The 27,714-nt window shown below is 50.1% G+C and overlaps 1 protein-coding gene across 4 annotated transcripts in view; it reads left to right on the forward strand.

The window, feature by feature from the left end:
• ubr2 (ubiquitin protein ligase E3 component n-recognin 2) overlaps positions 1 to 27,714 on the forward strand; it is a 55,867-nt gene that overhangs the window by 11,198 nt on the left and 16,955 nt on the right. For 3 of the 4 annotated variants that reach the window (XM_061745993.1, XM_061745995.1, XM_061745997.1), the window contains exons 12-31: positions 224 to 387; positions 868 to 967; positions 1,358 to 1,489; positions 1,652 to 1,835; positions 2,128 to 2,189; positions 3,736 to 3,846; positions 11,638 to 11,703; positions 15,072 to 15,185; positions 15,268 to 15,328; positions 16,276 to 16,400; positions 18,047 to 18,099; positions 18,600 to 18,702; positions 18,792 to 18,840; positions 20,118 to 20,272; positions 22,332 to 22,434; positions 22,518 to 22,627; positions 23,042 to 23,125; positions 23,226 to 23,404; positions 27,265 to 27,470; positions 27,607 to 27,700. In XM_061745993.1, coding sequence (XP_061601977.1) covers positions 224 to 387; positions 868 to 967; positions 1,358 to 1,489; positions 1,652 to 1,835; positions 2,128 to 2,189; positions 3,736 to 3,846; positions 11,638 to 11,703; positions 15,072 to 15,185; positions 15,268 to 15,328; positions 16,276 to 16,400; positions 18,047 to 18,099; positions 18,600 to 18,702; positions 18,792 to 18,840; positions 20,118 to 20,272; positions 22,332 to 22,434; positions 22,518 to 22,627; positions 23,042 to 23,125; positions 23,226 to 23,404; positions 27,265 to 27,470; positions 27,607 to 27,700 — 2,255 coding nt within the window. The remainder of the gene's footprint in view (positions 1 to 223; positions 388 to 867; positions 968 to 1,357; positions 1,490 to 1,651; positions 1,836 to 2,127; positions 2,190 to 3,735; positions 3,847 to 11,637; positions 11,704 to 15,071; positions 15,186 to 15,267; positions 15,329 to 16,275; positions 16,401 to 18,046; positions 18,100 to 18,599; positions 18,703 to 18,791; positions 18,841 to 20,117; positions 20,273 to 22,331; positions 22,435 to 22,517; positions 22,628 to 23,041; positions 23,126 to 23,225; positions 23,405 to 27,264; positions 27,471 to 27,606; positions 27,701 to 27,714) is intronic. The other variant, XM_061745994.1, reaches the window with a different exon arrangement.

Below are 27,714 nucleotides of genomic sequence, written 5' to 3' on the forward strand. Positions count from 1 at the left end.
TGTACCTGTCCCCCCCCACACACACCTGTCCCTGTCCCCCACCCCATCACATGAGAGGCTGGTGTCGGTGACGTCCCTGTCGGTGCAGCTGTTCACCGTACCCACCCTGGTGAGTAGCTGTACACCTAGACTCACCTGTATCTGCCCCCCCACACACACCTGTGTGTTTCAGGCCCTGCTGATGGTGGACCAGGACCTGATGTGTGTGTGTGTGTGTGTTCAGGCCCGGATGCTGATGGTGGACCAGGACCTGATGGGAACCATCATCCGGACCTTCGTGGACCAGCTCCGGCACAGAGACCTGCAGGGCCGGTTCCAGTTCGACCGCTACACGGCCCAGCAGGCCTTCCGGTTCCAGCGGGTCCAGAACCTGATTGGAGACCTCAAGTGAGTTCTGGGGGGGACCGGGCTCTGGGGGGGACCGGGTCCTGGGGGGGACTGGGGGGAACCGGGCCCTGGGGGGGAACCGGGCCCTGGGGGGGAACTTAAGTATACTTTTTAGCATGGCATTTCGGACTCACCGAATGAGTCAGCAGCTGAGCTCTGGTTGCCCCGGCAACAAGAACCTCTCTTCAGAACCTTCCGGTTTGGCTGTGAGGAAAAACCCAGATTTTGGCTTCTGACAAGGTCTGAAATAACTCGTAAACTCGAGAAAACCGTAGCTCGTAGCAGAAAAACGAAAACATCGTGAGAGACACAGAACCCGGCAGATTCTGACAATCCTAATGTTATTCAGATATTCCTGAAAATGGTTGAGTAAGCTCAGTACGGAGACAGAGTGAGATTGTTTTGAAGAAAAAGTTTGATTACATTACAGTGAATGGGGACGGAGACACGTATTCGCCTTGACCCGGTTCTGTGTTGCAGGTACGTCCTCATGAGCCCCCCCGACCAGTGGACCGACCCGCTCCGGATCAAGTTCCTTGAGGGTCTGGACGCCTTTCTGGATCTGCTCAGGTGTATGCAGGTGAGTCCACCAGAACCAGAACCAGAACCAGGTCCAGGTCTTGTTCTAGGTCCTAACCCTAACCCTGGTTCTGGTTCTGCAGGGCATGGACCCGGTGGTCCGGCAGGTCCAGGTCTAACTGTGGTTCTGGTTCTGGTTCTGCAGGGCATGGACCCGGTGGTCCGGCAGGTCCAGGTCTAACTGGTTCTGGTTCTGGTTCTGGTTCTGCAGGGCATGGACCCAGTGGTCTGGCAGGTCCAGGTCTAACTGGTTCTGGTTCTGCAGGGCATGGACCCGGTGGTCCGGCAGGTCCAGGTCTAACTGGTTCTGGTTCTGGTTCTGGTTCTGCAGGGCATGGACCCAGTGGTCTGGCAGGTCCAGGTCTAACTGGTTCTGGTTCTGGTTCTGCAGGGCATGGACCCGGTGGTCCGGCAGGTGGGCCAGCACATCGAGATGGAGCCGGAGTGGGAAGCAGCTTTTACTCTGCAGATGAAGCTCAGCCCCGTCATCTCCATGATCCAGGACTGGTGCCGCTCCGACCCGGTAAGAACCACACACCGACCCGGTACTACACTACCAGAACCACCGTCATCTCCATGATCCAGGACTGGTGCCGCTCCGACCCGGTACGACCCAGTACTACACACCAGTACCAGGGGTCTCCATCTATATATGTGTTTACCTGGGTACCTGTGTGTGTTCCAGGAGGTGGTGCTGGTCCAGGCCTACAGGAAGGTTCTGAGCATGCTCAGTCAGAGCAGCGGCGGGCTGCCTGACGGGGAGCAGCCGCTCAGTCTGGTTCTGGCGGGTCACCAGGTTGAGACGTTCCGGTACCAGGTGTCCCAGGAGAGGGTGTCCATCCACCTGCCGCTGTGCCGCCTGCTGGCAGGTATGTAAGCCCCGCCCACATGTACGTAGCCCCGCCCACTGGTAGGTATCCCCGCCCCCACAGGCACAGGCCCCGCCCACGTACAGGTGTCCATCCACCTGCCGCTGTGCCGCCTGCTGGCAGGTATGTAAGACCCGCCCACATGTACGTAGCCCCGCCCACATACAGGTGTATGTGGGCGGGGCCTGCATGTGTTGTGGGCGGGGCCTGATGTGTTGTGGGCGGGGCCTGATGTGTTGTGGGCGGGGCCTCAGGTGTTGTGGGCGGGGCCTGATGCGTCTCTCCTCCCCAGGTCTCCATGTTCTCCTCAGCAGGACGGAGGTGGCCACACGTTTCCCGGAGCAGCTTCCTCTGGTGGGTACAAATAAACTTCATCATAATAATTATTATAATAATAATAATAATAATTATAATTATAATTATAATAATAATAACAATAAACTTCATCATAATAATAATACCGTAGTTTACTTAATAACATGATAATAATAATAATATTATTATTATTATTATTATTATTATTATTATTAATAATAATAATAATAATAATAATAATAATAATACTGGCTCCTCGAGGTCACATGACCCGTTAGCTAGGGGGGCGGTGCCTGTAGTGCCCCCCCCCAACCCCCAGAAACCTATCAGGGAGACGGTTGTAATCTCTACAACCGATCAATACCACTAATGATCTCTACAACCGATCAATACCACTAATGATCTCTAGAACCGATCAATACCACTAATGATCTCTAGAACCGATCAATACCACTAATGATCTCTAGAACCGATCAATACCACTAATGATCTCTAGAACCGATCAATACCACTAATGATCTCTACAACCGATCAATACCACTAATGATCTCTAGAACGGATCAATACCACTAATGATCTCTAGAACCGATCAATACCACTAATGATCTCTACAACCGATCAATACCACTAATGATCTCTAGAACCGATCAATACCACTAATGATCTCTAGAACCGATCAATACCACTAATGATCTCTAGAACCGATCAATACCACTAATGATCTCTAGAACCGATCAATACCACTAATGATCTCTAGAAATGATCAATACCACTAATGATCTCTAGAACCGATCAATACCACTAATGATCTCTAGAACCGATCAATACCACTAATGATCTCTAGAACCGATCAATACCACTAATGATCTCTAGAACCGATCAATACCACTAATGATCTCTAGAACGGATCAATACCACTAATGATCTCTAGAACCGATCAATACCACTAATGATCTCTACAACCGATCAATACCACTAATGATCTCTACAACCGATCAATACCACTAATGATCTCTAGAACCGATCAATACCACTAATGATCTCTAGAACCGATCAATACCACTAATGATCTCTAGAACCGATCAATACCACTAATCATCTCTAGAACCGATCAATACCACTAATGATCTCTAGAACCGATCAATACCACTAATGATCTCTAGAACCGATCAATACCACTAATGATCTCTAGAACCGATCAATACCACTAATGATCTCTAGAACCGATCAATACCACTAATGATCTCTAGAACCGATCAATACCACTAATGATCTCTAGAACCGATCAATACCACTAATGATCTCTAGAACGGATCAATACCACTAATGATCTCTAGAACCGATCAATACCACTAATGATCTCTACAACCGATCAATACCACTAATGATCTCTAGAACCGATCAATACCACTAATGATCTCTACAACCGATCAATACCACTAATGATCTCTAGAACCGATCAATACCACTAATGATCTCTACAACCGATCAATACCACTAATGATCAATATTTCCTCAGGGAGAGCTCGCCCCCCCCCTGCTGATGGAACTGATCACTGATCAATACTAATCAATATTTCCTCAGGGAGAGCTCGCCCCCCCCCTGCTGATGGAGCTCCCCCTCCGCTGCCTGGTGCTCTGTGCCCAGGTGCATGCTGGGATGTGGAGGAGGAACGGCTTCTCTCTGATCAACCAGGTGAGTTTCTGTACAGGTGTGTATGTACAGGTGTGGATGTACAGGTGTGGATGTACAGGTGTGGATGTACAGGTGTGGATGTACAGGTGTGGATGTACAGGTGTGGATGTACAGGTGTGGATGTACAGGTGTGGATGTACAGGTGTGTACAGGTGTGGATGTACAGGTGTGGATGTACAGGTGTGTACAGGTGTGGATGTACAGGTGTGTATGTACAGGTGTGGATGAACAGGTGTGGATGTACAGGTGTGGATGAACAGGTGTGGATGTACAGGTGTGGATGAACAGGTGTGGATGTACAGGTGTGGATGTACAGGTGTGTACAGGTGTGTACAGGTGTGTATGTACAGGTGTGGATGAACAGGTGTGGATGAACAGGTGTGGATGAACAGGTGTGTATGTACAGGTGTGGATGTACAGGTGTGGATGTACAGGTGCGGATGTACAGGTGTGGATGTACAGGTGTGGATGTACAGGTGTGGATGTACAGGTGTGGATGTACAGGTGTGGATGTACAGGTGTGGATGTACAGGTGTGGATGAACAGGTGTGGATGAACAGGTGTGGATGTACAGGTGTGGATGTACAGGTGTGGATGTACAGGTGTGGATGTACAGGTGTGGATGTACAGGTGTGTATGTACAGGTGTGTATGAACAGGTGTGGATGAACAGGTGTGGATGTACAGGTGTGGATGTACAGGTGTGGATGTACAGGTGTGGATGTACAGGTGTGGGTGTACAGTTGTGGATGTACAGGTGTGAACAGGTGTGGATGAACAGGTGTGGATGTACAGGTGTGGATGTACAGGTGTGGATGTACAGGTGTGGATGTACAGGTGTGTATGAACAGGTGTGGATGAACAGGTGTGGATGAACAGGTGTGGATGAACAGGTGTGGATGAACAGGTGTGTATGTACAGGTGTGTATGAACAGGTGTGTATGTACAGGTGTGTATGAACAGGTGTGGATGAACAGGTGTGGATGAACAGGTGTGGATGAACAGGTGTGGATGAACAGGTGTGGATGAACAGGTGTGGATGTACAGGTGTGGATGAACAGGTGTGGATGAACAGGTGTGTACAGGTGTGTACAGGTGTGGATGTACAGGTGTGTACAGGTGTGGATGAACAGGTGTGGATGAACAGGTGTGTACAGGTGTGTACAGGTGTGGATGTACAGGTGTGTACAGGTTTGGATGTACAGGTGTGGATGAACAGGTGTGGATGTACAGGTGTGGATGAACAGGTGTGGATGTACAGGTGTGTACAGGTGTGGATGTACAGGTGTGGATGTACAGGTGTGTACAGGTGTGGATGTACAGGTGTGGATGTACAGGTGTGGATGTACAGGTGTGTATGTACAGGTGTGGATGTACAGGTGTGTATGAACAGGTGTGTACAGGTGTGGATGAACAGGTGTGGATGAACAGGTGTGTATGAACAGGTGTGTATGAACAGGTGTGGATGAACAGGTGTGTATGTACAGGTGTGTATGAACAGGTGTGTATGAACAGGTGTGGATGTACAGGTGTGGATGTACAGGTGTGGATGTACAGGTGTGGATGTACAGGTGTGGATGTACAGGTGTGTATGTACAGGTGTGTATGAACAGGTGTGGATGAACAGGTGTGGATGAACAGGTGTGGATGTACAGGTGTGGATGTACAGGTGTGGATGTACAGGTGTGGATGAACAGGTGTGGATGAACAGGTGTGGATGAACAGGTGTGGATGTACAGGTGTGGATGTACAGGTGTGGATGTACAGGTGTGGATGTACAGGTGTGGATGTACAGGTGTGGATGTACAGGTGTGGATGTACAGGTGTGGATGAACAGGTGTGGATGAACAGGTGTGTATGTACAGGTGTGGATGTACAGGTGTGGATGTACAGGTGTGGATGTACAGGTGTGGATGTACAGGTGTGGATGTACAGGTGTGGATGTACAGGTGTGGATGTACAGGTGTGGATGTACAGGTGTGGATGTACAGGTGTGGATGTACAGGTGTGGATGAACAGGTGTGGGTGTACAGTTGTGGATGTACAGGTGTGAACAGGTGTGGATGAACAGGTGTGGATGTACAGGTGTGGATGTACAGGTGTGGATGTACAGGTGTGTATGTACAGGTGTGTATGAACAGGTGTGGATGAACAGGTGTGGATGAACAGGTGTGGATGAACAGGTGTGGATGAACAGGTGTGGATGAACAGGTGTGGATGTACAGGTGTGGATGAACAGGTGTGGATGTACAGGTGTGGATGAACAGGTGTGGATGAACAGGTGTGTACAGGTGTGTACAGGTGTGGATGTACAGGTGTGGATGTACAGGTGTGGATGTACAGGTGTGGATGTACAGGTGTGTATGTACAGGTGTGTATGAACAGGTGTGGATGAACAGGTGTGGATGAACAGGTGTGGATGAACAGGTGTGGATGTACAGGTGTGAACAGGTGTGGATGTACAGGTGTGGATGTACAGGTGTGGATGTACAGGTGTGAACAGGTGTGGATGTACAGGTGTGGATGTACAGGTGTGGATGTACAGGTGTGTACAGGTGTGGATGTACAGGTGTGTATGTACAGGTGTGGATGAACAGGTGTGTATGTACAGGTGTGGATGTACAGGTGTGGATGTACAGGTGTGGATGTACAGGTGTGGATGTACAGGTGTGTATGTACAGGTGTGGATGTACAGGTGTGTATGTACAGGTGTGGATGTACAGGTGTGGATGTACAGGTGTGGATGTACAGGTGTGGATGTACAGGTGTGGATGTACAGGTGTGGATGTACAGGTGTGGATGTACAGGTGTGGATGTACAGGTGTGGATGTACAGGTGTGGATGTACAGGTGTGGATGAACAGGTGTGGATGAACAGGTGTGGATGTACAGGTGTGGATGTACAGGTGTGGATGTACAGGTGTGGACGTACAGGTGTGGATGTACAGGTGTGTATGTACAGGTGTGTATGAACAGGTGTGGATGAACAGGTGTGGATGTACAGGTGTGTATGTACAGGTGTGGATGTACAGGTGTGGATGTACAGGTGTGTATGTACAGGTGTGTATGAACAGGTGTGGATGAACAGGTGTGGATGAACAGGTGTGGATGAACAGGTGTGTACAGGTGTGGATGTACAGGTGTGGATGTACAGGTGTGGATGTACAGGTGTGTATGTACAGGTGTGTATGAACAGGTGTGGATGAACAGGTGTGGATGAACAGGTGTGTACAGGTGTGGATGTACAGGTGTGGATGTACAGGTGTGTATGAACAGGTGTGGATGAACAGGTGTGGATGAACAGGTGTGGATGTACAGGTGTGGATGTACAGGTGTGGATGTACAGGTGTGGATGTACAGGTGTGGATGTACAGGTGTGGATGTACAGGTGTGGATGTACAGGTGTGGATGTACAGGTGTGGATGTACAGGTGTGGATGAACAGGTGTGGGTGTACAGTTGTGGATGTACAGGTGTGAACAGGTGTGGATGAACAGGTGTGGATGTACAGGTGTGGATGTACAGGTGTGGATGTACAGGTGTGTATGTACAGGTGTGTATGAACAGGTGTGGATGAACAGGTGTGGATGAACAGGTGTGGATGTACAGGTGTGTATGAACAGGTGTGGATGAACAGGTGTGGATGAACAGGTGTGGATGTACAGGTGTGGATGAACAGGTGTGGATGAACAGGTGTGTACAGGTGTGTACAGGTGTGGATGTACAGGTGTGGATGTACAGGTGTGGATGTACAGGTGTGGATGTACAGGTGTGTATGTACAGGTGTGGATGTACAGGTGTGGATGTACAGGTGTGGATGTACAGGTGTGGATGTACAGGTGTGTATGTACAGGTGTGGATGTACAGGTGTGGATGTACAGGTGTGTATGAACAGGTGTGGATGAACAGGTGTGGATGAACAGGTGTGGATGTACAGGTGTGGATGTACAGGTGTGGATGAACAGGTGTGGATGAACAGGTGTGTATGTACAGGTGTGGATGTACAGGTGTGGATGTACAGGTGTGGATGTACAGGTGTGGATGTACAGGTGTGGATGTACAGGTGTGGATGTACAGGTGTGGATGTACAGGTGTGGATGAACAGGTGTGGGTGTACAGTTGTGGATGTACAGGTGTGAACAGGTGTGGATGAACAGGTGTGGATGTACAGGTGTGGATGTACAGGTGTGGATGTACAGGTGTGTATGTACAGGTGTGTATGAACAGGTGTGGATGAACAGGTGTGGATGAACAGGTGTGGATGAACAGGTGTGGATGAACAGGTGTGGATGAACAGGTGTGGATGTACAGGTGTGGATGAACAGGTGTGGATGTACAGGTGTGGATGAACAGGTGTGGATGAACAGGTGTGTACAGGTGTGTACAGGTGTGGATGTACAGGTGTGGATGTACAGGTGTGGATGTACAGGTGTGGATGTACAGGTGTGGATGTACAGGTGTGTATGAACAGGTGTGGATGAACAGGTGTGGATGTACAGGTGTGTATGAACAGGTGTGGATGAACAGGTGTGGATGAACAGGTGTGGATGTACAGGTGTGAACAGGTGTGGATGTACAGGTGTGGATGTACAGGTGTGGATGTACAGGTGTGAACAGGTGTGGATGTACAGGTGTGAACAGGTGTGGATGTACAGGTGTGGATGTACAGGTGTGGATGTACAGGTGTGGATGTACAGGTGTGGATGTACAGGTGTGGATGTACAGGTGTGGATGTACAGGTGTGGATGTACAGGTGTGTACAGGTGTGGATGTACAGGTGTGGATGTACAGGTGTGTACAGGTGTGGATGTACAGGTGTGTATGTACAGGTGTGGATGAACAGGTGTGGATGTACAGGTGTGGATGAACAGGTGTGGATGTACAGGTGTGGATGAACAGGTGTGGATGTACAGGTGTGGATGTACAGGTGTGTACAGGTGTGTACAGGTGTGTATGTACAGGTGTGGATGTACAGGTGTGGATGAACAGGTGTGTATGAACAGGTGTGGATGTACAGGTGTGGACGTACAGGTGTGGATGTACAGGTGTGGATGTACAGGTGTGGATGTACAGGTGTGTATGTACAGGTGTGGATGTACAGGTGTGTATGTACAGGTGTGGATGTACAGGTGTGGATGTACAGGTGTGGATGAACAGGTGTGGATGAACAGGTGTGTATGTACAGGTGTGGATGTACAGGTGTGGATGAACAGGTGTGGATGTACAGGTGTGGATGTACAGGTGTGGATGAACAGGTGTGGATGTACAGGTGTGGATGTACAGGTGTGTACAGGTGTGTACAGGTGTGTATGTACAGGTGTGGATGAACAGGTGTGGATGAACAGGTGTGTATGAACAGGTGTGGATGTACAGGTGTGGACGTACAGGTGTGGATGTACAGGTGTGGATGTACAGGTGTGGATGTACAGGTGTGTATGTACAGGTGTGGATGTACAGGTGTGGATGAACAGGTGTGGATGAACAGGTGTGGATGTACAGGTGTGTATGTACAGGTGTGGATGTACAGGTGTGGATGTACAGGTGTGGATGTACAGGTGTGGATGTACAGGTGTGGATGTACAGGTGTGGATGTACAGGTGTGGATGTACAGGTGTGGATGTACAGGTGTGGATGTACAGGTGTGGATGTACAGGTGTGGATGTACAGGTGTGTATGTACAGGTGTGTATGAACAGGTGTGGATGAACAGGTGTGGATGAACAGGTGTGGATGAACAGGTGTGGATGTACAGGTGTGTATGTACAGGTGTGTATGAACAGGTGTGGATGAACAGGTGTGGATGAACAGGTGTGTACAGGTGTGGATGTACAGGTGTGTATGAACAGGTGTGGATGAACAGGTGTGGATGAACAGGTGTGGATGTACAGGTGTGGATGTACAGGTGTGGATGTACAGGTGTGTATGAACAGGTGTGGATGAACAGGTGTGGATGAACAGGTGTGGATGTACAGGTGTGGATGTACAGGTGTGGATGTACAGGTGTGGATGTACAGGTGTGGATGTACAGGTGTGGATGTACAGGTGTGGATGTACAGGTGTGGATGTACAGGTGTGGATGTACAGGTGTGGATGAACAGGTGTGGGTGTACAGTTGTGGATGTACAGGTGTGAACAGGTGTGGATGAACAGGTGTGGATGTACAGGTGTGGATGTACAGGTGTGGATGTACAGGTGTGTATGTACAGGTGTGTATGAACAGGTGTGGATGAACAGGTGTGGATGAACAGGTGTGGATGTACAGGTGTGGATGAACAGGTGTGGATGTACAGGTGTGGATGAACAGGTGTGGATGAACAGGTGTGTACAGGTGTGTACAGGTGTGGATGTACAGGTGTGGATGTACAGGTGTGGATGTACAGGTGTGGATGTACAGGTGTGTATGTACAGGTGTGGATGTACAGGTGTGTATGAACAGGTGTGTACAGGTGTGGATGAACAGGTGTGGATGAACAGGTGTGTATGAACAGGTGTGTATGAACAGGTGTGGATGAACAGGTGTGTATGTACAGGTGTGTATGAACAGGTGTGTATGAACAGGTGTGGATGTACAGGTGTGGATGTACAGGTGTGGATGTACAGGTGTGGATGTACAGGTGTGGATGTACAGGTGTGTATGTACAGGTGTGTATGAACAGGTGTGGATGAACAGGTGTGGATGAACAGGTGTGGATGTACAGGTGTGGATGTACAGGTGTGGATGTACAGGTGTGTATGAACAGGTGTGGATGAACAGGTGTGGATGAACAGGTGTGGATGTACAGGTGTGGATGTACAGGTGTGGATGAACAGGTGTGGATGAACAGGTGTGTATGTACAGGTGTGGATGTACAGGTGTGGATGTACAGGTGTGGATGTACAGGTGTGGATGTACAGGTGTGGATGTACAGGTGTGGATGTACAGGTGTGGATGTACAGGTGTGGATGTACAGGTGTGGATGAACAGGTGTGGGTGTACAGTTGTGGATGTACAGGTGTGAACAGGTGTGGATGAACAGGTGTGGATGTACAGGTGTGGATGTACAGGTGTGGATGTACAGGTGTGTATGTACAGGTGTGTATGAACAGGTGTGGATGAACAGGTGTGGATGAACAGGTGTGGATGTACAGGTGTGGATGAACAGGTGTGGATGAACAGGTGTGTACAGGTGTGTACAGGTGTGGATGTACAGGTGTGGATGTACAGGTGTGGATGTACAGGTGTGGATGTACAGGTGTGTATGTACAGGTGTGTATGAACAGGTGTGGATGAACAGGTGTGGATGAACAGGTGTGGATGTACAGGTGTGTATGAACAGGTGTGGATGAACAGGTGTGGATGAACAGGTGTGTACAGGTGTGGATGTACAGGTGTGGATGTACAGGTGTGGATGTACAGGTGTGGATGTACAGGTGTGGATGTACAGGTGTGTATGTACAGGTGTGTATGAACAGGTGTGGATGAACAGGTGTGGATGAACAGGTGTGGATGAACAGGTGTGGATGAACAGGTGTGGATGAACAGGTGTGGATGTACAGGTGTGGATGAACAGGTGTGGATGTACAGGTGTGGATGTACAGGTGTGGATGTACAGGTGTGTATGTACAGGTGTGGATGTACAGGTGTGGATGTACAGGTGTGGATGTACAGGTGTGGATGTACAGGTGTGGATGTACAGGTGTGTACAGGTGTGGATGTACAGGTGTGTATGAACAGGTGTGTATGAACAGGTCTGAACAGGTGTGTAACAGGTGCTCCAGCTGCTCCAGGTGTAACAGGTGTGTGTTTCTGTTTCAGATCTACTACTACCACAACGTCAAGTGTCGGGTGGAAATGTTTGACAAGGACATCGTCATGCTGCAGGTACGACGCTGGCCCCGCCCCTGCTGGCCCCGCCCCTGCTGGCCCCGCCCCCTACTGCCCCCGCCCCTTTAGCTCTGTCAAACATGGTGACCAGAATTTGTATCAAACACACATAAGGGGGGACCCTCCTGCCGAGGGCCAGACTGGGGGAGTCGGAGACGTCAGCAGCACAGCAGACATGTGGAACACAAACAACTTCTCATTAACATCAATCAGCATTTATTCACATCCAGGTGTCAAGCAGATGGAAACGCGACACCATTGAATAAATCCTGATGGCGCACTACGTTAAAACATAAAACACTAATTAACAGGAAAAACAACAATAACTAGACAATTTCCTCGCGGAAATTTCGAGAGTGCCACGGCGGGCTGCTGCACATTTGTGTACATTTTGCAAGCAATAACGGTGAAGGACTCTCATATCGGCCAATCAGAAGAAGGGGCGGGGCTAATTTGCACCAATGAAGGTCAATGACTCAATACCGAGTCCAATGACACCACCCATGACTCTATGTCAAACCATTCAAAAGATATTGGACTATAATATATCGGCCAATCAGAAGAAGGGGCGGGGCTAATTTGTATATATAATATACAAATGTATATATTTATATATATAACAATATATATTTATATATATAACAATATATATATATATATATATATATATATATAACTATATATATATATATATATATATATATATACACATGTATATATCCCATGAACCTGTTCCCAGCAGGACTGGGGATCATCTAAGGTCAAAGGTCAGGGTTCAGATTTCTCCATTTTCCATGGTAAAGTATATGAAGTCTGTACTGACTGAGTCATGTGACCAGTTCTGGCTGAATGAGTCAGCAGCTGAGCTCTGGTTGCTAGGGGCAACAAGAACCTCGAAATGAGGAAGGTTCCGGACTGGCTGTGAGAAAACCCCAGCTTTTGCCTTGTGACAAGTTCTCAAATAACTCTTTTTGTGAGAAAACCGTAGCTCCTAGCAGAAAAACAAAGACATCGTGAGAGACACAGAACCCGGCAGGTTCTGAAAATCTTAATTTTATTCAGATATTCCTTAAAATGTGTTAGTAACAGCAGTTCGAAAACAAAGAGATCTTTTTGAAGAAAACTTTTAATTACATTGCAGTCAATGGGGACTGAGGCAGGAATTGCCGCAGCTTTAGTTTAAATTTTGTGCATACCCCGCCTGTCAAAGTCACATTTTATGAATCCCAACATCTATGTCTACATTCTGACCAAAAATTATCTTTCTAGCTTTCACGGTTTGGCCGTGAGCTCGAGTTACAAATAAAAATTAAGGTCATTTTTTGACTGTCTCTCCCACACAAAATTAGAGCTACACTCTAGATTTGACAAAAAAGTGATTTCCAGTCCTCGTTTGAGCGCTCATATCTTGAAAAGTGTACATCTTAGGAAAAATCAGTTTCAGGTTTGGAGAGAGAAGAGAAGTTTTCCTCCGTTTTGAAGTTTGAATGACGTTTCTACGTGCAAGTATGAGAAAGATACGTGACTCAGAAAAAAGGTTAATTTTTAGTTTTTCCAACCTCCTTCCAGCCACAGTGTGACATTCTGCCCCATTCACTTACATGGGAAAATCTCCCCATTAGTTTGGAAATTTGGAAATGTTTTTGCACTTCGTGCAAAAACTATTTATGCCATCGCTCTGAAAATCCACAGGACTGTAGTTAAATTCAGGGCCTACAACTTTCTAAATCGGTTCAGAATTTTTCGAGTAACTGTGTGCGAGTGGTGAGGCCCCAAAGTTGTCCCAATGCGTTCCGGATGGCGCTAAAAGCGCACGTTTTTGCACGTTGCGCAAAAACGTGCACATCAATCGCTAATACAAGTCATAGCACACGAGTCCTGCGTGAGGCGCATGTTTCTACGTTTTTACTTTTCGCATTTTCTCAAAGCTGCGGGACTAGTTACGCGCCAAAGTTTTGTCCGGAAAATGAATACGTTTAATAAACCCGCTGCGCCAGAGGCACTCCTCCTCCATTGCATAGCTATGGAGGAGGAGTGCCTCTGGCGCAGCCGTGGCACTAAAAATGAAACTTAACTTCATAAAATGGAAAAAAAATCAAACACAATAATAAACACGATATCAACGATCATCTACGTTTCAAAACATTTAAAGATGGCGGGGCTCTGTGGTATTTAAAGATGGCGGCGCCCTGTGGTATTTAAAGATGGCGGCTCTGTGGTATTTAAAGATGGCGGCGCCCTGTGGTATTTAAAGATGGCGGCTCTGTGGTATTTAAAGATGGCGGCTCTGTGGTATTTAAATATGGCGGGGCTCTGTGGTATTTAAAGATGGCGGCTCTGTGGTATTTAAAGATGGCGGCTCTGTGGTATTTAAAGATGGCGGCTCTGTGGTATTTAAAGATGGCGGGGCTCTGTGGTATTTAAAGATGGCGGCTCTGTGGTATTTAAAGATGGCGGCTCTGTGGTATTTAAAGATGGCGGCTCTGTGGTATTTAAAGATGGCGGCTCTGTGGTATTTAAAGATGGCGGCTCTGTGGTATTTAAAGATGGCGGCTCTGTGGTATTTAAAGATGGCGGCTCTGTGGTATTTAAAGATGGCGGCTCTGTGGTATTTAAAGATGGCGGCTCTGTGGTATTTAAAGATGGCGGCTCTGTGGTATTTAAAGATGGCGGCTCTGTGGTATTTAAAGATGGCGGCTCTGTGGTATTTAAAGATGGCGGCTCTGTGGTATTTAAAGATGGCGGCTCTGTGGTATTTAAAGATGGCGGCTCTGTGGTATTTAAAGATGGCGGCTCTGTGGTATTTAAAGATGGCGGGGCTCTGTGGTATTTAAAGATGGCGGCTCTGTGGTATTTAAAGATGGCGGCTCTGTGGTATTTAAAGATGGCGGCTCTGTGGTATTTAAAGATGGCGGCTCTGTGGTATTTAAAGATGGCAGCTCTGTGGTATTTAAAGATGGCGGGGCCCTCACCACGCCACATGCAATCAGACCAGATGGCAAACAAAGTGTTTAAAACGTGAATAACTGGTGGAAAATGGCGCCACAAACTAAATGCAATAATGATGATAATGCACAGTGATACGAAAAGGAACTTCGTTAAACACAAATTTAGCTCTGAACCGCTCTAGATTACACTGATCACCCAGAACCATAAACCTCACGCCTCCTCTTCTCCTGCCGGGTTCTTTCCGTCGGAGCTTTCAGTCCAAGCTCTCCCGGCTCTCTTCTCCTTCCGACTCTGAAATTAAAAAAAGGACGGCGGTGCAGCGTCGCTGGTTCTGGTCCTGACCCTGGTTCTGGTTCTGGTTCTGCTAACTGGTTCTGGTTCTGACTCTGACCCTGGTTCTGGTTCTGGTTCTGCAGGCCGGGGCCTCCATGATGGACCCGAACCACTTCCTGATGATTGTTCTGAGTCGGTTCGAGCTTTTCCACGTGTTCAGCTCTGCAGACGCCAGGAAGAGGTACCGGGACAACAAGGTGGGTTCTGACCCGTTCTGACCTGGTTCTGACCCGTTCTGTTCCGGTTCTGGTTACCCTAACCCTCCTGGTCTCTCCCCAGGACCTGGTCCAGCAGAACACGCTGATCGAGGAGATGCTGCACCTCATTATCATGGTCATCGGTGAGTCCAGTTCTGGTTCTGAAGGTTCTGGAGGTTCTGGAGGTTCGATACGGTTAGTGGGGTAGAAACCTGGACCAGGACCAGGGCGTCAGCAGCAACTGCAGACATCCACGCAGGCAGGTGGAAGCAGCAGCGGGATGACCGGGGATGGGGGGGGGGGCGGGAACACAGGCCAGAACGCAGCTCCCGAGGCTCCGGCCTGCAAACATGCACAAAAGAGAAAAAAGGGGGGCCGGCACAAGAAACTACAGGAACGATGGACAAAAACGATAGCTATGAGATATTTATAATAAATAAAAATGGAAATGGAGAAGAGAGGAAGGGAAGAGGAGAGGAGAAGAAGGGTGAGAGGCACCGCCCAGCGGATCATGTCGGTCCCCCCTGCAGCATAGGCCTATAGCAGCATATCTACCACCAAGCTATATTTGAGACTAACTATTATAGTCTTGTTCTATAGCTGCAACTATGACTACTGACTCTAACACACTAGAGTTTACACTACCTAGAGATTTACCAACACCAGCTAGAGGTTTACTAAACACTAACTATAGGCTTTACTAAACAGAAAGGTTTTAAGTTTAGTTTTAAAGGTGGAGGTGGTGTCAGCCTCCTTAACCCAGATTGGAAGTTGGTTCCATAGTAATGGTGCCTGATAGCAGAACGCCCGCCCTCCAAATCTACATTTAGATACTCTAGGAACTACGAGTAAACCTGCACTCTGGGAGCGGAGAGCTCTGCCAGGAACATAAGGCACTATCAGGTCTGGTAAATAATGCGGAGCTAAGCCGTTTTGGGCTTTATATGCAAGTAATAACATTTTAAATTGGATACTGAATTAATTCAGAATCCAATTTAAAATTGTATTACTTAGTTCACCTGTAGCTTGTTTACAGGTGAACCATCAGCTGTCCAGAACCTGCCGGTTCACCTGTAGCTTGTGTTTACAGGTGAGCGCTACGTGGCGGGCATCGGCCAGGTGCAGCCCCTGGATGAGGTCAGGAGGGAAATCATCCACCAGCTGTCAATCAGGCCGATGGCTCACAGTGAGCTGCTGAAGGCCCTACCTGAGAACGTGAGGCTGCACACCTGTTCACCTTTACCTGTTCACCTGTACACCTGTTCACCTTTACCTGTGTCTTTACCTGTTCACCTTTACCTGTTCACCTTTACCTGTTCACCTTTACCTGTGTCTTTACCTGTTCACCTTTACCTGTTCACCTTTACCTGTGTCTTTACCTGTTCACCTTTACCTGTAACTTCACCTGTTCACCTTTACCTGTTCACCTTTACCTGTAACTTCACCTGTACACCTGTTCACCTTTACCTGTTCACCTTTACCTGTTCACCTGTTCACCTATACCTGTTCACCTGTTCACCTTTACCTGTTCACCTGTTCACCTTTACCTGTTCACCTTTACCTGTAACTTTACCTGTACACCTTTACCTGTTCACCTGTTCACCTTTACCTGTTCACCTTTACCTGTTCACCTGTTCACCTTCACCTGTTCACCTTTACCTGTTCACCTTTACCTGTTCACCTGTACACCTTTACCTGTTCACCTTTACCTGTTCACCTGTTCACCTTTACCTGTTCACCTTTACCTGTTCACCTTTACCTGTTCACCTGTACACCTTTACCTGTTCACCTTTACCTGTTCACCTGTTCACCTTTACCTGTTCACCTTCACCTGTTCACCTTTACCTGTTCACCTTTACCTGTTCACCTGTACACCTTTACCTGCTTCACCTGTTCACCTTTACCTGCTTCACCTGTTCACCTTTACCTGCTTCACCTGTTCACCTTTACCTGTACACCTTTACCTGTTCACCTGTTCACCTTTACCTGTTCACCTGTTCACCTTTACCTGTTCACCTTCACCTGTTCACCTTTACCTGTTCACCTTTACCTGTTCACCTGTTCACCTTCACCTGTTCACCTTTACCTGTTCACCTTTACCTGTTCACCTGTACACCTTTACCTGTTCACCTTTACCTGTTCACCTGTTCACCTTTACCTGTTCACCTTTACCTGTTCACCTTTACCTGTTCACCTGTACACCTTTACCTGCTTCACCTGTTCACCTTTACCTGCTTCACCTGTTCACCTTTACCTGCTTCACCTGTTCACCTTTACCTGTACACCTTTACCTGTTCACCTGTTCACCTTTACCTGTTCACCTGTTCACCTTTACCTGTTCACCTTCACCTGTTCACCTTTACCTGTTCACCTTTACCTGTTCACCTTTACCTGTTCACCTTCACCTGTTCACCTTTACTTGTTCACCTGTACACCTTTACCTGCTTCACCTGTTCACCTTTACCTGTACACCTTTACCTGTTCACCTTCACCTGTTCACCTTTACCTGTTCACCTTTACCTGTTCACCTGTACACCTTTACCTGCTTCACCTTTACCTGTTCACCTTTACCTGTTCACCTGTTCACCTTCACCTGTTCACCTTCACCTGTTCACCTTTACCTGTTCACCTTTACCTGTTCACCTGTACACCTTTACCTGCTTCACCTGTTCACCTTTACCTGTTCACCTTTACCTGTTCACCTGTTACCCTTTACCTGTTCACCTTTACCTGTTCACCTTTACCTGTTCACCTTTACCTGTTCACCTTTACCTGTTCACCTGTTACCCTTCACCTGTCTCTACCTGTCTCACCTGTCTCTACCTGTCTCACCTGTGTTCACCTGTCTCTGTCTCTTCCAGGGGAACAAGGAGACGGGTCTGGAGAGAGTCATCGACAGCGTGGCCTCATTCAAGTCAGTCTCCGTTTCTTCCTCCTTAAAATCACGTATTGTAACCGTATCGTAGAACTTTATCGTAGGCCGTATCGTAACCGTATCGTAACCGTATCGTAGAACTTTATCGTAGACGTATCGTAACCGTATCGTAACCGTATCGTAGAACTTTATCGTAGACGTATCGTAACCGTATCGTAGACCGTATCGTAACCGTATCGTAGACCGTATCGTAGAACTTTATCGTAGACCGTATCGTAGACGTATCGTAGAACTTTATCGTAGAACTTTATCGTAGACCGTATCGTAGAACTTTATCGTAGAACCGTATCGTAACCGTATCGTAGACCGTATACTGACCCGTGTGTGCAGAATGATCAATACATTGATTGATGGATCATGTGACCCGTGTGTGCAGAAAGATCAATACATTGATTGATGGATCACGTGACCCGTGTGTGATAATTCCTGCCCAGCAGAATGATCAATACATTGATTGATGGATTGACCCGTGTGTGCAGGAAGCCGGGCGTGACGGGCCGAGGTTTGTACGAGCTCCGGCCCGAGTGGAACAAACACTTCAACCTTTACTTCCACCACTACAGCCGAGCCGACCAGTCCAAGGTACGCACAGGTGTAGCAGGTATTGATCAGGGATTGATCAGGTGCTGATCTGGTTGTCACGGTAACTGACATTGGTTGTCATGGTTTAGGCTGAAGAAGCCCAGAGGAAGTCGAGGAGGCAGAACGGGGAGGACACAGGTAAACGCAGCCGTCCAATCACCTCACCTGGTTACCACGGTAACCACCGCTCACCTGGTCACCGCGGTAACCACGACTCACCTGGTCACCGCGGTAACCACGACTCACCTGGTGTTTTGGGAGAAAATCGATTAAGGCTCGAGAGTGGTCGGCGGCACAAAATGAATCACACACACACACACACTCGCCTTTGCTATAATGATACATGAACCTTTATTACAAGGATTTACCACAAGGAAAGCAAGCATTGCATAGAAGACACACACACAATTGCTCTTTTTCTAGGATAAATGTGTCAAGTTCTCCCCCACAAATGATAGAGCAATAGATCACTCACAATTACACAGAGCTAGGCTTTAATAACTCTGACCTCGACACAGAAGAACTGCAGAGCCGAACAGTCCTGGCAGAGTGGCCACAAACCCGGCTGGGCGTCGTGCACTAGACCTGCAGCAGACTCTGACCCGAACTTCCGGCTGTCCCGTCCTAACTTTCCTAGCTGGGGGGGGAGGCCCCTTCATTCCTTCACTCCTTCACCCCTTCACCCCTTCACTCCTTCACCCCTTCACCCCTTCACTCCTTCACTCCTTCACCCCTTCACTCCTTCACCCCTTCACCCCTTCACTCCTTCACTCCTTCACCCCTTCACTCCTTCACTCCTTCACCCCTTCACCCCTTCACCCCTTCACCCCTAGACCCCTTCACCCCTTCACTCCTTCATCCCTTCACCCCTTCACCCCTTCACTCCTTCACCCCTTCACCCCTTCACTCCTTCACCCCTACGTCAGCTCTCACACCAAGTCCCCTCCCACGGGAACTCAGTCCCGTGTGAACGAGCCACTTATTACAGTTACATTTGTTCATAAACAGCAGGTGCAGACTGTGTTTTGGGAATTCAGGGCATTTCAGGACACAAAACACTAGTGATGCACCGATTGTTCGGTAACCCAAATTGTTCGGCCGAAAATGGCAAAAAAACACTGGGTGTTCGTGGAATAAGTGGGAAAAAAACCGAACAATTAATAACGGCGTTGTAAAATAAGGAAATACACTGGCCGCTCCGTAACGGTTGCACCACAAACATAAATCGTTGGCCAACCAAAAAGTAACCCCATAAGAATTTTACCAACATTCACCAGGAGGTGGAACCAAAACAACATAATGCTGGAAATTAAAACATGTTCAGTTTTTTATGTTCAATAAATATTTTCTACCTTGTCATTTTGTAAAAGTTAACCGTGGTCACCGCGGTAACCGTGTAACCTCTCTCCCCCCAGCCCTGCCCCCGCCGCCCCCCCCGCCCCTGTGTCACCTGCTGGGCAGCCTGGTGAACCTGCTGCAGTGTGACGTCCTGCTGGCCCTGGAGGGCGCCGTGCTGCAGTGGTCGGTGGAGCCGGGAGGAGGGAGCTGGACCGAGTCCATGCTGCAGAGGGTAAGGGGGGGGGGGGGGGGGGGCTGGACCTGGACCTGGGGGGGGGACCTGGACCTGGACCTGGACCTGGACCTGGACCTGGACCTGGGGGGGGGGCTGGACCTGGACCTGGAGGGACCTGGACCCGGGGGGGGGCTGGACCTGGGGGGACCTGGACCTGGACCTGGGGGGACCTGGACCTGGGGGGGACCTGGACCTGGGGGGACCTGGACCTGGGGGGGGGGACCTGGACCTGGGGGGACCTGGACCCGGGGGACCACCTCACCTTGTCTAGTGGACCAAAAACCAACCTGATGTTCTGGTTCTGGTTGGACTGATGAATGTTCTGATCTGTTTCAAATGTTGGAAAGTTTCACTCCTCCCTTAACTCTCACCTTAACCCTCACCCTAATCCTCACCTAGGGCTGGTACTAGGGCTGGGTGATATGGACCAAAAGTCACATCTCGATATTTTCTAGCTGAATGACGATACTCGATCGATATTTTTTCTGTGACGTAATTAGGGTTTCCCCCAAAGCATTATAGCATAGCATCTCTGTTAGCATCTCTGTTAGCATCTCTGTTAGCATCTCTGTTAGCTTCTCTGTTAGCATCTCTGTTAGCATCTCTGTTAGCATCTCTGTTAGCATCTCTGTTAGCATCTCTGTTAGCTTCTCTGTTAGCATCTCTGTTAGCATCTCTGTTAGCTTCTCTGTTAGCATCTCTGTTAGCATATCCGTTAGCTTCTCTGTTAGCATCTCTGTTAGCATATCCGTTAGCATCTCTGTTAGCATCTCTGTTAGCATCTCTGTTAGCTTCTCTGTTAGCATCTCTGTTAGCATCTCTGTTAGCATCTCTGTTAGCATCTCTGTTAGCATCTCCGTTAGCATCTCTGTTAGCATATCCGTTAGCTTCTCTGTTAGCATCTCTGTTAGCATATCCGTTAGCATCTCTGTTAGCATATCCGTTAGCATCTCTGTTAGCATCTCTGTTAGCATCTCTGTTAGCTTCTATGTTAGCATCTCCGTTAGCTTCTCTTTTAGCATCTCTGTTAGCATCTCTGTTAGCTTCTCTGTTAGCATCTCTGTTAGCTTCTCTGTTAGCATCTCTGTTAGCATCTCTGTTAGCATCTCTGTTAGCTTTTCTGTTAGCATCTCTGTTAGCATCTCTGTTAGCATCTCTGTTAGCATCTCTGTTAGCATATCTGTTAGCATCTCTGTTAGCATCTCTGTTAGCATCTCCGTTAGCATCTCCGTTAGCATATCCGTTAGCATATCCGTTAGCATCTCCGTTAGCATCTCCGTTAGCATCTCTGTTAGCATATCCGTTAGCATCTCTGTTAGCATCTCCGTTAGCATCTCCGTTAGCATCTCTGTTAGCATCTCTGTTAGCATCTCCGTTAGCATCTCCGTTAGCATATCCGTTAGCATCTCTTTTAGCATCTCTGTTAGCATCTCTGTTAGCATCTCCGTTAGCATCTCCGTTAGCATATCCGTTAGCATCTCTTTTAGCATCTCTGTTAGCATCTCTGTTAGCATCTCTGTTAGCATCTCTGTTAGCTTCATTTCTTAAAAAAACTGTCAGTTTTAATACAAAGCCTCGTGTCAAATGTCACACAGGTTCCTTTATTAACAGAGGTCTGCACAATATCAACATGTATAAAACAAATGAAATAAAAATAAACTGCCTGCATATATAGAATAAAAATGCTTCTTGAATAAAATAAAACAAATATCCCTTTCCTGCATAACAATTAAATTAAAATACACTGTAATTAATACAATGTAGACAGTAACAGGCAGACTTTTCCACTGAGGTTGACAGTTGTGCAAATAACTAAACATTTGTGACAATCTCAAATAAAACAGTCAAGTCAATTTGTCACAAAATAAGCTTTATGAAAATTATAATTTATTTTTTTTTTCAAATTGATATAAACGATATTGTCTTGTACCATATCGCATTTTAAAATATATCGATATATATATTAAAATCTCGATATATCGCCCAGCCCTACCCTCACCTGAGGGTTAGGGTTAGGGTTAGGAGGAGTGAAACTAACCCTCATCCTCACCTGCAGGTGCTGCACCTGGTTGCCATGGCGCTGCTGGAGGAGCAGCAGCAGCTGGAGAACAGGTGTGGAGAGGAAGACGTCACCTTCAGCTACACCTGCAAGATAACACGTACGTAAACTCACCTGGGCACACCTGACTCACCTGTGAGCTTACCTGTTACCTGTTACCAGCTCTCACCTGTGTGTCTCCAGGTCCAGGTGAAGCCCCCAGCTCCTCAGGAAGTATCCTGGCGCTGCTGGAGAGTCTGCAGAACGCTCCTCACCTGGAGGTGCACAAGGACATGATCACCTGGATCCTCAAGGTGAGTTTTAGTCTGTGGTGTAGAGAGTTTTAGTCTGTGGTGTAGAGAGTTTTAGTCTGTGGTGTAGAGAGTTTTAGTCTGTGGTGTAGAGAGTTTTAGTCTGTGGTGTAGAGAGTTTTAGTCTGTGGTGTAGAGAGTTTTAGTCTGTGGTGTAGAGAGTTTTAGTCTGTGGTGTAGAGAGTTTTAGTCTGTGGTGTAGAGAGTTTTAGTCTGTGGTGTAGAGAGTTTTAGTCTGTGGTGTAGAGAGTTTTAGTCTGTAGTGTAGAGAGTTTTCCAGCTGGTTCCAGGTGGTTCCAGCTGGTTCCAGCTGGTTCCAGGTGGTTCCAGGTGGTTCCAGCTGGTTCCAGGTGGTTCCAGCTGGTTCCAGCTGGTTCCAGGTGGTTCCAGGTGTAGATCAGCTGATCTTGTCTCCAGACGGTGGGAACCATCAAGACCATCAGAGAGAGAACGTCCACCAGCTCCACCTTCACCGTCAGCCAGGGAGCCGGGCCGGAGGAGGTGAGACCTCGTCATGTCAGGAGCTGGTAGACTGACTGGTTGGTTGATTGATGGATGTATGGGTGTATTGATCGATGTATTGATGTATGGTGTCCCCCAGACGGGCCGGGACAGGGACAAGGCGGAGAGGAAGAGGAAGGCGGAGATGGCTCGGCTCCGGAGGGAGAAGATCATGGCTCAGATGTCGGAGATGCAGAAACATTTCATCAACGAGAACAAGGATCTGTTCCAGCAGAGTCTGGAGGAGATGGAGGCGTCCACCTCTGCTGCAGAGTACAGGTACAAAACACTACACCTGTATACACCTGGAGACACCTGCACACACCTGTAAGCACCTGTATATACCTGCACACCTGCACACACCTGCAGAAACATTTCATCAACGAGAACAAGGATCTGTTCCAGCAGAGTCTGGAGGAGATGGAGGCGTCCACCTCCGCCGCCGAGTACAGGTACAAAAATACACCTGGAAACAGCTGCACACCTGGACACACCTGGAAACACCTGCACACACCTGGAAACACCTGGAAACACACCTGGACACACCTGGAAACACCTGCACACACCTGGAAACCCCTGGAAACACCTGGAAACACACCTGGAAACACCTGTAAACACACCTGGACACACCTGGACACACCTGGAAACACCTGCACACACCTGGAAACACCTGTAAACACCTGGAAACACACCTGGAAACACCTGTACACACACCTGTATACACCTGGAAACACCTGTAAACACACCTGGACACACCTGGAAACACCTGGACACACCTGGACACACACCTGTATACACCTGGAAACACCTGTATACACCTGGAAACACCTGGACACACACCTGTATACACCTGGAAACACACCTGTATACACCTGGACACACCTGTATACACCTGGAAACACCTGGACACACACCTGTATACACCTGGAAACACCTGTACACACACCTGTATACACCTGGAAACACCTGTATACACCTGGAAACACCTGGACACACACCTGTATACACCTGGAAACACCTGTATACACCTGGAAACACCTGGACACACACCTGTATACACCTGGAAACACACCTGTATACACCTGGACACACCTGTATACACCTGGAAACACCTGTACACACACCTGTATACACCTGGACACACCTGTACACACACCTGTAAATACACCTGGAAACACACCTGGAAACACCTGTATACACCTGGAAACACACCTGGACACACCTGTATACACCTGTAAACACACCTGTATACACCTGGACACACCTGTACACACCTGGAAATACCTGTATACACCTGTAAACTGTTGAGGAATTGATCAAAATCAGTTCAGTCCGCTTGTGAGTAGTGAGTTTTATTCAGTAGCCGGCGGTGAGCAGACCTACACACACAGGTGCCAGGTTGATGTGCCGACCCAGAGAGATTTTACAACAGGGTTTTTATACAAGAAGTTCAATCAACAAAAGACAGGAATAAACAAGCCAAGTGAGAGACAAAAAGTAATTTACAGTCAGGTGTGATCTTTCAGTTTGGGACTACCCCCTGAGGAGTCAGGAAGTCCATATATGGTATCCTCCGTGGATCAAGTCTCTGCAGGGGCTGGAAGTCAAAGCCACTTCCACGGTGCCGTCTCAGCAGGGATTCAAGACGCCGGAACTTGCGTAACAATGTGTCTCGAGCACTGAATGAGACTGGAGCCGCCTGCAAGTCCTCGTCCCTGCAGGTCCTCGTCCCTGCAAGTCCTCGTCCCTGCAGGAGTCCTCGTCCCTGCAGGGGGTCCTCGTCCCTGCAGGGGTCCTCGTCCCTGCAAGTCCTCGTCCCTGCAGGAGTCCTCGTCCCTGCAGGGGGTCCTCGTCCCTGCAGGGGTCCTCGTCCCTGCAGGTCCTCGTCCCTGCAGGAGTCCTCGTCCCTGCAGGGGTCCTCGTCCCTGCAGGAGTCCTCGTCCCTGCAGGGGTCCTCGTCCCTGCAAGTCCTCGTCCCTGCAGGTCCTCGTCCCTGCAGGGGTCCTCGTCCCTGCAGGTCCTCGTCCCTGCAGGGGTCCTCGTCCCTGCAGGGGTCCTCGTCCCTGCAGGTCCTCGTCCCTGCAGGTCCTCGTCCCTGCAGGTCCTCGTCCCTGCAGGGGTCCTCGTCGCTGCAGGTCCTCGTCCCTGCAGGTCCTCGTCCCTGCAGGGGTCCTCGTCGCTGCAGGGGTCCTCGTCCCTGCAGGGGTCCTCGTCGCTGCAGGGGTCCTCGTCCCTGCAGGTCCTCGTCCCTGCAGGGGTCCTCGTCCCTGCAGGTCCTCGTCCCTGCAGGTCCTCGTCCCTGCAGGGGTCCTCGTCCCTGCAGGTCCTCGTCCCTGCAGGGGTCCTCGTCCCTGCAGGGGTCCTCGTCCCTGCAGGTCCTCGTCCCTGCAGGGGTCCTCGTCCCTGCAGGGGTCCTCGTCCCTGCAGGGGTCCTCGTCCCTGCAGGTCCTCGTCCCTGCAGGGGTCCTCGTCCCTGCAGGGGTCCTCGTCCCTGCAAGTCCTCGTCCCTGCAGGAGTCCTCGTCCCTGCAGGTCCTCGTCCCTGCAGGTCCTCGTCCCTGCAGGTCCTCGTCCCTGCAGGAGTCCTCGTCCCTGCAGGGGTCCTCGTCGCTGCAGGGGTCCTCGTCCCTGCAGGTCCTCGTCCCTGCAGGGGTCCTCGTCCCTGCAGGTCCTCGTCCCTGCAGGTCCTCGTCCCTGCAGGGGTCCTCGTCCCTGCAGGGGTCCTCGTCCCTGCAGGGGTCCTCGTCCCTGCAGGTCCTCGTCCCTGCAGGGGTCCTCGTCCCTGCAGGGGTCCTCGTCCCTGCAGGTCCTCGTCCCTGCAGGTCCTCGTCCCTGCAGGGGTCCTCGTCCCTGCAGGGGTCCTCGTCCCTGCAGGTCCTCGTCCCTGCAGGGGTCCTCGTCCCTGCAAGTCCTCGTCCCTGCAGGGGTCCTCGTCCCTGCAGGTCCTCGTCCCTGCAGGTCCTCGTCCCTGCAGGAGTCCTCGTCCCTGCAGGTCCTCGTCCCTGCAGGAGTCCTCGTCCCTGCAGGTCCTCGTCCCTGCAGGGGTCCTCGTCCCTGCAGGTCCTCGTCCCTGCAGGGGTCCTCGTCCCTGCAGGGGTCCTCGTCCCTGCAGGGGTCCTCGTCCCTGCAGGGGTCCTCGTCCCTGCAGGTCCTCGTCCCTGCAGGAGTCCTCGTCCCTGCAGGAGTCCTCGTCCCTGCAGGGGTCCTCGTCCCTGCAGGTCCTCGTCCCTGCAGGGGTCCTCGTCCCTGCAGGGGTCCTCGTCCCTGCAGGGGTCCTCGTCCCTGCAGGTCCTCGTCCCTGCAGGTCCTCGTCCCTGCAGGTCCTCGTCCCTGCAGGAGTCCTCGTCCCTGCAGGTCCTCGTCCCTGCAGGAGTCCTCGTCCCTGCAGGAGTCCTCGTCCCTGCAGGGGTCCTCGTCCCTGCAGGTCCTCGTCCCTGCAGGGGTCCTCGTCCCTGCAGGGGTCCTCGTCCCTGCAGGGGTCCTCGTCCCTGCCGGTCCTCGTCCCTGCAGGGGTCCTCGTCCCTGCAAGTCCTCGTCCCTGCAGGGGTCCTCGTCCCTGCAGGAGTCCTCGTCCCTGCAAGTCCTCGTCCCTGCAGGGGTCCTCGTCCCTGCAGGAGTCCTCGTCCCTGCAGGGGTCCTCGTCCCTGCAGGAGTCCTCGTCCCTGCAAGTCCTCGTCCCTGCAGGGGTCCTCGTCCCTGCAGGAGTCCTCGTCCCTGCAGGTCCTCGTCCCTGCAGGGGTCCTCGTCCCTGCAGGTCCTCGTCCCTGCAGGGGTCCTCGTCCCTGCAAGTCCTCGTCCCTGCAGGGGTCCTCGTCCCTGCAGGGGTCCTCGTCCCTGCAGGAGTCCTCGTCCCTGCAGGGGTCCTCGTCCCTGCAAGTCCCCGTCCCTGCAGGGGTCCTCAGGAAGCTGGAACTTGCGTGACAATGGCTCTCAACAAAACACACCTGTATACACCTGGACACACCTGCATACACCTGTATACACCTGGACACACACCTGGAGACACCTGTACACACACCTGGACACACCTGCATACACTTGGAAACACCTGTATACACCTGCTCCCCCAGCTCTGCCCTCACCTGTGCCTCTCAGGTGTGTTTCCAGGTGTGAGTACAGGTGTGTTCTCTCTCTCCTCAGCTCTCCCAGCTCCGCCCTCACCTGTGCGTCCAAGGTGTGCGTGGGTCCGAGGCGGGTGGGCGGGGCCGACCTGCGGCAGCTCGTCACCTGTATCCTGTGCCAGGAGGAGCAGGAGGTGCGAGGGGCCGGCAAGGCCATGGTCCTGGCCGCCTTCGTCCAGCGCTCCACGGTCCTGTCCAGGAACCACACCTGCACGCCGGAGCCAGGTGGGCGGAGCCACACCTGAACCACACCTGTAACAACACCTGAACACCTGAACCACACCTGCACCACACCTGTAACAACACCTGAACACCTGAACACCTGCTTACCTGGTTACCTGAGACTAACGGCTGTTTCCAGCAGGAAGGGACCCGGTGTTCATGCACCCCGACCTGCCGGTGGGCGTTCACACCGCCAGCTGTGGACACATCATGCACGCCACCTGCTGGCAGAGGTGAGTGGCCACGC

Source organism: Cololabis saira, chromosome 17 (assembly GCF_033807715.1).
Source record: "Cololabis saira isolate AMF1-May2022 chromosome 17, fColSai1.1, whole genome shotgun sequence".
Taxonomy (NCBI): Eukaryota; Metazoa; Chordata; class Actinopteri; order Beloniformes; family Belonidae; genus Cololabis; species Cololabis saira.